Below are 9191 nucleotides of genomic sequence, written 5' to 3'. Positions count from 1 at the left end.
AAAAGGCCTGGGTGAGGTCCTGGTAACCCGCTACAGCCAGGCCCAGAGCAAGGGACGCGAACCGACACGGAGAGGGGCTCGGCCGCGGCGGTGTCCACCGGGACCCGCCCGTCCCTCGAGCACCTGCTCGGGGAGCGCCTTTTCCCGCTCGTGCGCCGCCGGGGCGGCGGGCCCGGGCTCTGCGGGGCCGGGGGGACGCTCTGCCCGCGGTCCGGGCGGCTCCGAACGGGCGGCTCCGGCTCCCGGCGGTTCCCGGGGCAGCGCCGGGCCGGGAGCGGCGCGCGGGGCGGGGCGGGGCGGGGCGCGAGGGGCGGGGCGGGGCCGCGCGCGGCCGTTGGGAAGTTGCGTCATGGCGGGCGCGCGCGGCTGCGCGAGGGCGGCGGATTCGAACGGCGGAGGGAGCGAGGGCGGCGCGCGCGCGGCGGGAGCGGCAGGCGGAGGAAGGAGAGGAAGGAAAACGGGAGGAGGAGGAAGAGGAGGATGAGGAGTACGGCGCCCCGCAGCACTCTGCGGAAAATAATAAAGAAGCACAAACCGCAGTTGCGCCTGGCGGCGAACGCCGACCTGCTGGTGAGGAATGAGGAAGGAGCGGGGCGGGGGAGAGGCGAGGCTGCGGCTGCCCGGGAGCTCCCGCTCTTGGCCCCGGGACAGCCGGCCCCCAGCAGGGACCCTCACTCCATAATGCTCCGGCCTGCGCGCCCTGGAGCGCCTTGGGTGTGCCGGGATGTCAGGTTACGACTGAGGTGCTTCTGCAGGGCCCCACAGGCAGCGGGGAGGCCAAGCTTAGGGGGACCGACGATTGGTCTGTCTGTCTGTCCGTCTGTCTGTCTGTCAGAGAAAATACGGCTCAGCAGAGAGTGCCGCTCTCCACTTTGCTGGTGGCTGCTGCATTGTAGGTCTTTGACAGTGCTCTTGGGGATTCAGGGACGGGCCTTTGTGTCACTGCACATACACGCGGATGTTAAAAGGGTTTGGCGTGGACACGCCGAGAAACAGCGATTCGGATTGTGCGGCCGCTAGATGCAGGTGTTTGTGTAGATCAGTTCGGGGGTACGCGTGGTCAGCTGAGCTGTGATCAGTGGGTTGCTAAGCTGCTGTGGCATCTCGAGTGCTCATATGTTTTCAAAAAGTCATCTAAGAAGTCTCTGCCCTAAGGTGTGGGATGACAAGTCTCGTTAGTAATCCAGTAAGGTGTTGGGCTCCTGATCATGGTTTAAAAACGCCTGCCAAAAAGGTGGGGAATTAAAGAGCCAAGTTTGCAAAAACAGGCCAGGAAAGCTGAATTGCTTCTGACCTGCTCTGAAGGGTTTGTGGCACAGGTAGACTTTCTCTTACCAAGAAATTATTTGACTGTAGGAAGGAAACGTGAGAGAGAGAGCTCAAGAGAGCTTGTGGTAGTTGCTGTATTTAAAAAAAAATGCATTAAAAATATACTCTTTGAAACAACATAGTGGACTTAACTTGCTGGACTGTGATGTCCTCTTGTTTACAAATGCATGTGGCTCTCAGAGCATTAAAGCATTAACACGTGCTGTATACCAGTATGGCCCCTGACTTCGTGTTTTGTATGTCTATAAAAGTTGTGTCTTGCAGCGTCTTGAAGGTTGGTATCTGGATATATGAAGCTAAATGTAAACATATAAAATTGTAATAAGTAATATGAGATTAAAATGAATGAATATGGGAATTATATGACAGTACTTATATTTGAATGTAAACATTAAATATTTTTCTAAGGGAGTGGTGCTAATAAAAATATGATCTCTTCCTAATGTTTTCGCTGCCTTTGGATTTTTTGTATGGACTAGAGACCTGGCCTCTTGCTACTCATGCTAAGATTTACTCCAAGTTTACTCAGTGCAATGCACTAGTCAACAAATTAAATGCACACAATCACACTTTCTTTTTTAATCCTTGGTAACAGTTGGTCTGTGTTTCCAGGGTAATGAAAATTTGGCTTCAAAGTAGTGTGGCTGTCTGAAAAGGGGTAAGTGGGACATCCCTCCGAATCTTGGCCTTTGGTTCCCATCTCCTGGTCCTGGCACTAAAGTTCTCTGAGCTGCAAAGACAGTCAGTGAATTGAATTCATTGAAACTTACAAACAACAACACTCAGATCCAGTTTAAAATATGACTATGCAAATGTTTATTGCAACACAAAGGATGAGAGCAGAATAAATTTTAATGATGTGATGTCAAATTACACAGCCTTTTATGCTATAGGGCTTTTTTTTTTTCCTTTAAACAAGTATGTCCAGGTGTGGTGATTCTCCATGATGTTCTTCAGCTAGGCATGTGTCTAATAGCTCTTTATTTCCATGGCTAAATAATCAACACAGCTGAGATTATGCCTCTTTTAGGAAAAAAAAAAAGATTGGTGAGTTCATTTTGTAGTAAGACAAGTAAGAAATTTTCAGAGTATGTTTTCTAGTGCCTGTGTTATTCTCTGCAAACACCGTAAGAGTGATTAGGTTGCACACGTCAGAAATGTATATAGTAGCTGTCTTAACAAGATGGAGCCATATACATTTTGAGCAGAGAGCTTATGTCTTCTGAAGGGAAGTATGATAAAAGTGCTAGTTCAGTTTCTGGGCTATCTTCCAGACTGATCCATGCTTTATATCTGAATCTGCTGCAGTATGTGTCCATTCCAATAAAGTGGTCTGTCTGCCAGAGGAGAAAATCAGGTTGTTTTCTTTTTTCCTTGACCTTCAGTGATTATTTTTACTCGATAAAACAATGTCTTCTTACATGATCGTAAATAACAAGTTTGAAAGGCGTAAGAGTTCAGATAATTTTGTTAAATACTTGAAAGAGGTTTCTTCACTTTTGATCAAGTCTCCTCTTGAAATCAGAAGCTTTGTCAGAACCTGTTTGCTGAGTGTTAACATCTATCTCTTTGCGCAGTGTAGTTATCAAATTTCGTCAGCCTTTCTCAGGAAGCTATTTGTTTTTGGTTTTGTTTTGGTTTGTTTGTTTGTTTGTTTTAAGGGGTATGATCATATCTTTGGGTGAAGAGAGGCAAATATTTTTTCAGGTTTTTTCAAGGGTCTTTTTGAAAATAAGAGGTAAAGATTTTAGTGCTGAATTTCACATATTCCCCCCAATGGTCAGAGAAGAAAATAGGCAAGCTTTGTTCTGGCTTGCAATTATAGAAGAAAAGCAGGATCTCAGCTGCTTCTTTTATGCTCGAAGGGCATGTGTGTGTTTCCATTGCAGGAAAAGGTGAAAGAATTGCATTGAATGGTCTCTTTAATTTATTGTCACCATAGGATGATTGATAAGTGTATATTGAGGGCAAAATATCAGTCTAAAGAATTGTTTTGAAGTTACAGCAGTAAAACAAAATTACAGTGGTTGTCCCTGCTGTTCCTCAGTTCTGTTGAACAGGTGTGTGGAAGTTGCTGTGTAAACCGTGTGCTGTGAATGTTTTACAAACGTTCTTAAAATTTTGCAGGCTTTCTTTTTTGGAAAATAAGCATTCTGTTTTATAAGGTGATTTTCATGAGTAGCTGGTTCAAAACTGTTTTTAAGTTTAATGCAGAAGGGCAATAATTTAATATGTAGTAGAGCAATGTCTTTAAACCAAACTAAACTTTGCTTAGTTACTTGTCAATAACTCGTATTCATGGTATTCAGTCATTCTGCCTTTCATTAGCCTTTTTCAATTGCCTTGAATAACCTGGAATATTTATTAACCTGTGTGCTCTGTTGTGGAATGTTCTGATTTTAGTTACGTGACTGTTTAAATCTATGGGAATACAGGGGAAACTTCTCCAGATGCAGCAATTCACTTTGAAAATAGGAAAATAAGGGTACAGTGATTCTGAGAGAAGATGCAGTTTTTAAAGGCAATTTTTAAATTAATGCTGTTGCTTTAAGGTATCTCAGAAGGACATGGAAGTACTTGCATTCATTTCCACCTCTCACTTCTCCAGGTTGTTCCTAGAAATCTAATCTCCGTGTTGATAAGTTTAATAATGAGAGTTCTAATGCTGGACATTATTTTAGTGCCACTGCTTGATTCTCTTGGAGATAATTTCTGTGTGAATAACTGAAGACTGGTTCTAAAGCAACTTTTATATTTTGTGAAATAAATCTGCAAGAACATCTGCTTTTTGTGTAGTAGATGCTTCCAAATGATGTCAAATATTATGTAAATTTATCTGTTGCATTCTGGCTTTATTTAGTTCAGGATATTTTAAAAAAACACCTAAACTGCTTGTCATATGAACAGAATTCTTACGACAGGAGCATGTCTTGTAACAAATTCTTTGTGCTAAAAACCCACTGCCAAAGTATTTCCTGTAAACCCTTAATTTATAACTTTCCACATTACATTTTTCCAGACTTTACAGATAAGGTATGGCAGAATAAATACGTCATCTTATTCATACAAATAAAATTTTCATATATTTTAGTAATATTTTTCCAAGCTCTTGATGGAAAAAGTATATTTGTACACTTTATGTAGCAGAGATAATGTTGTTTGATACTTTAATTTAACAAAAGGTGTAATTATCAGTTTTTCAGGGTGGATTATTAAAATAGTTCACATAATGTCTGTATGATGCTAGAGGTTTATATTACAGGTCCCTGATTAATTACTACACAAATGTGCTATTTTCTGGCAGTTTTAGTCCAAGCTGGGGCAGTTCCTTCCTCCCCTGCTGCAATTTTTTCCTGCCTCTGTATTGGCAGAACAGCATTCGTTCCGAACGAGATTCTTGCCTGACCAGTTCTTTTAATGTAAAAAAGCTAAGTGATGAGCTGGGAAAAAAATGGATGGAACCTCCTGACACCAGAGAATTCCAAGTTCTGGAGAAATTAATGTCAATGTCCCTTTACACTGGAAAGGGGCAGAAGTCCTTGAACTTGTCTTTAGTCCATTTGGTGATAAGGCAGCGATGAATTTGCTGTTTGTAGAAGTCTGGCCATTGTAGTCACTGAAAATTGACTATATTTACTAGTAAGCAAAAAGACTTCTTATTCTCTGATAGTTGTGTTTATATTTTATTATTAAAAACTGCTAATAAAAATCAGATTGATTCCTCTTAGATCAGTTGTGGTTTGTGTGATCATTTCTAAAGCACTTTTATGATTTGGGTGTACTAAATTTAAACTCTGTTTACAGGAGTCATGTATGAAGGGAGTGTCTTGGAAATTTACTGAGGCTTGAACTGAGTGATAAACTTTTTTTCTGAGAACACCTTTCAGGAATTTGGAAGCAGTCTAATATGAAAATTTTCTGTTACAAACAATGAATCTTTAAAGAAAACAAACTGTGTTTATACAGCTTGAATATTTTTTTTTGTTCTCTGTTTTAAAGGTTCATTTGAACTTCTTACTGTTTCTCCATCGGCTAGCAGAAGAAGCCAGGACAAATGCTTTTGAGAACAAAAGTAAAATAATTAAACCTGAGCACACCATATCTGCAGCAAAGGTATTAACACACTTTTAATATTTTTTTATTTTTGTATAATGTAAAATGTTTTATGACAGCATTTACAAAAGCTTTCTGTGTTAAAGTTGATATTTGATTTATAATTCAAAACCTGTAGACATTTAATATTCTTTGTCCATCACTGGCATAATTTACTGTTACCAAGACAACAAATTAAAACTCTTTGCCCTATTAAATATAAACCAATTTTTCTTGATTATTCCCTGTTTAAAGTCATAATTTCAATATATGGGTAAGTCTACAAAATGGTCTACCAAGCCTTCGTGGCCTGAAAGGCAGTCTAAAGTTGGAGGATCCTTATTTCAGCTGATACTACATCAAGGAAGCATGCTGTCTTAACTTCAGTGATGTAAGTGAAGCTTTATGGAACAAGTGAAAAATAGTTTGGAGAGGTTCAAATACCTTTCTTCCATCTTCAGTTCTTACCTGCTTGGTCTGAAATAAGTTCATAGTGGGTTCTGGCAGCGTTGTGTGGATACTTCTTGAACAAGCATACTTTGTGTGATGTATTTGGCAAGGCAAGAACTAAGAGAGAATTAGAATTAGACTGTGGATTGTTATATGGGTAGTTCAGCTTAACAAAAATTGCTGTATGAATATCTGTGAAGAAGGAATTTGCTGCATTGCAGAGCATGGTGAGTTTTGAGTACATGCAAAAGAAGGGAAAGGGGAAGGTGTTATGCAGCTTTGTTTCGCTAGAAAATGTGACTGAAATCCTTTTGTATTCTGTAGCTCATTTCACTCCCTAGGATATGTCTGCTTTACCTTGGTGTCATGAAGTTATTCAGTTTCTTTATTTTATCTCTTTAACCACCTTCTCCTGCTGAGCAAATTGGGAGGACAAAATTTGATGTTACCTGATATTTTGGTCCTGTGGCTTCTGTTTATCTTCACTATTTTTTTTCCGTCTGCTGAAAGGTTTAGTTTGATACTTTTCTATTACTATAGTAACAGAAACATATACAGGATATGTAGGGTAGCCAAGTGAATGTTGCAGTTGGAATCTTACACATTTATGGCTTATTTTAAACTGCAATCTTAACACTTTTTGAACATTTTTGTGCTCCATTTATTTTTTTAAGGTGAGAAGAAAGGGAAAAACTGCCTTTATTTTAATAATTTTAACACTTAAATAGTCCCATTTGGGCTTTGAAGTTCATTTTTCAATTTGAACTCCAGACCAAAAAATATCCTTCCAAAGGTATGTTTGTTTTTGATAAAGAAAGAAATGAGGCATTGCGAACAAAAATTGAGAATAATAGCTGTATTTTTGCAAACCTTATTTTTTCTTTTTGTTTAGGCCCAACCGGGTAAGAACTCCGAGAAATCTACTGATAGCTTGAGAGCACTATTTCCATTTTTTAGCATTAATTTTCAAAATAAACCTTTAATTTTACAGAATTCTTGCTTATGAATGTTCTTGCTAAAAAAAACCCAAAAAACCCTCAAATTTGAAATTTTTCTGTATCCTTTTGCTTTATTTATATTTTCCCAAGAGTTCCCCTTGGCAACACAGCTCTTGAAAACAGATTGGCTAGGTCAGCCTTTGGTCTCAGTAGCCTAGTGTTTTGAGTCTCTGTCTGCTGCCTGAATTGTATTAATAAATATACTTTTCTTTTCTTTGCAGGTTATTTTAAAGAAAAGCAGAGGCTAGAAAACAGACCGTTGGAATTTTAAAGCACATTTTTCAATGTTTTCTGACTAACTTGAGTTATACTATGAACCAGCTTTAGAATTTGTGGAACTGTGTAGTTTTGTTGACATCTATCTCCTGATTGACTTTCCTGCTGTTTCTTTAAAAAGAATTAAAAAAATCTTAAAATGTATCTTTTCATACACTTCATGCATAATTTTAAAGTATGCGTCACTTGTCACTTAAGACTTTTGATGTACCTTATTTCATAATGATGGAGGAATGCTGGTACCATAGATACTCTTTGGATAAAATGTAGCATTTATTATTAAAAGTGTGAAACTCTTTAGGGGGGACAGTAGTTTAAAAAAACCCAACAACACAGGTTTCACTAAATCCAGTATAGATTGTGCAGTTCAGAGCAGATTTATTAGCTAAACAAAATTATGGCTTTCAAAACAATCATTGTAGAAACAAGTGTATTAGTACCTTGTCTTCAGTTTATTTATAAATGTCTTGATAATTTTAAAATTACTTTGAAAAGTAGGTTAAAACTTCTGTGTTCTGGGGAAAGAATACATATTGTTATTTTAAATCATGGTCTGAACTGTTAAGCTGACCTGTTTGATGTGGTATATGAGACAACTTGGTGGTCTGTAATTCAGTTGGTGTGGACAGATGCACAGGTTATGGAAAAGGAAAGATCTGGCACAGCTGATGTTTTTGAAGTTAGATCTTGTAAAAATAACAAAGACAAGTTGGCTCGAGTGCCAAGCTATTTCCTTCCCTCTTCTGAGTGTCATGTGAACTTTTCAGAAGTCTGGAAATGTACATTATATAAAAATGTCTTCTTAAATTAAGGTCATGTTCTGTTCCTCTTCTGATATTTGTAATCATTTACTGAACACTTGGCTTAATAAATATGTTAATAAAGTTATAGATGAATCTTACAGTTCAAGCTGATAATGCAGTTTTGCGGAATATATGATAGCTGGTCCTTGATATGCACAGTGAGCTATTCTTAAAATAAAGAATCTTTAAAAGTGTTATGTATTGAGTAGTCTAATTTTGTTGACACCTTACCCGAGTATATTCTAGAAACTCAGCAAAAAAATCGCATTATAGAATTTTTTTGTAGTCTAAAGAAACTGTCACAATGTCAGTACTTATAATTTCATGCTATGTCCATGTATGTTTTAGAATGCTGAATGACTTAGAGAAGTCATCCTCTTCCAGCATGCAGAAAGGAGGGAAGGGTTACTCTCCTGCTTTACTAAACTCACAGGGCTTAGTGCATTTGGCTTCTTGAACGGGTTGACTAGATTCTCTATTCTGCATTTTTTTCTCTTATTCCCTTGGAATCCACAAAGAAGAAAGAAGGCCAAGAGCATGCACATGTAGAGGATATATGGACTTAATGATCTGAAGTACATTCTCAGGAATAAGGAAGATCTGACTAGGTATTTATATTTTTATTTGTAATTACTGTCTTTGATTTAACAATTCTATTGCAACACTAAATTTTCCTTAGAAATGTTTTCTCTCTATTTTCCCTGAAATATTTTCTTAGAGTGTTGTATAATCACATACCTTCCTCACTGAACAGTTGTTTGAGCGCTATAGCTCTTTTTAGAACTTATGTTGATACCCACTTTAGCTTTTTCTTTTTTGATTTTTCTAGGAGCAGGATCCACTCTGAGCTTAGTGGAATATTCTCATTATCATGTAGTAGATTGATTGATGATCAGCTACCGTTGAGGAAGGGAGGCAAAAAAGGTTAAAACCAACCACCAGTGTACTTCTAAAATATTTTGTACAGTGGTTTACAGTGGCCTGTATTCATGGTTAAAAAGCTGCCTCTTTTTAACAGGAGAGGGACTTTGATAGTACACTGTCAATGTTTTGTAATAGCTGGAGCAGGCAGGTATTAAGAAGACCTGGGTAGTTTGGCAGGTATTCAGGTTTCTCTCCTAAACTTCAAGTAAATACTTACTGAAATTTAATGAGACCAGTGAAGCAGTTTTAAGCTTTTAGAAACAAAGTGCTATTGCGTTTTTCTAGTATCTTCTTGAATGTTCACCATGAGGTTAATTGT

The 9191-nt window shown here is 38.8% G+C and overlaps 1 protein-coding gene across 1 annotated transcript; it reads left to right on the top strand.

Annotated features, from left to right (window-relative positions):
• Nucleotides 1–347: 347 nt before the first annotated feature.
• CENPW (centromere protein W) lies at nt 348–8098 on the top strand. Its single transcript, XM_083858338.1, has 3 exons — nt 348–570; nt 5329–5442; nt 7091–8098. The coding sequence occupies exons 1-3, from the start codon at nt 481–483 to the stop codon at nt 7115–7117; spliced, it is 231 nt and encodes a 76-aa protein (XP_083714464.1). The 5' UTR covers nt 348–480; the 3' UTR covers nt 7118–8098.
• Nucleotides 8099–9191: the final 1093 nt, after the last annotated feature.

This window comes from Zosterops lateralis (assembly GCF_965231275.1).
Source record: "Zosterops lateralis genome assembly, chromosome: 3".
In the NCBI taxonomy this organism is placed as follows: Eukaryota; Metazoa; Chordata; class Aves; order Passeriformes; family Zosteropidae; genus Zosterops; species Zosterops lateralis.
The sequence above is the reverse complement of the archived record's forward strand: the minus strand, read 5'-3'. Positions and strand labels throughout refer to the sequence as shown.

What these genes read in the sequence shown, in the direction of transcription:
- CENPW (XM_083858338.1), top strand. Translation starts at nt 481, where the DNA reads ATGAGGAGTACGGCGCCCCGCAGCACTCTGCGGAAAATAATAAAGAAG. An exon ending in CGGCGAACGCCGACCTGCTG is followed by an intron (nt 571 to 5,328) that starts GTGAGGAATGAG and finishes TCTGTTTTAAAG; the next exon opens with GTTCATTTGAACTTCTTACT. An exon ending in ACACCATATCTGCAGCAAAG is followed by an intron (nt 5,443 to 7,090) that starts GTATTAACACAC and finishes TTTTCTTTGCAG; the next exon opens with GTTATTTTAAAGAAAAGCAG.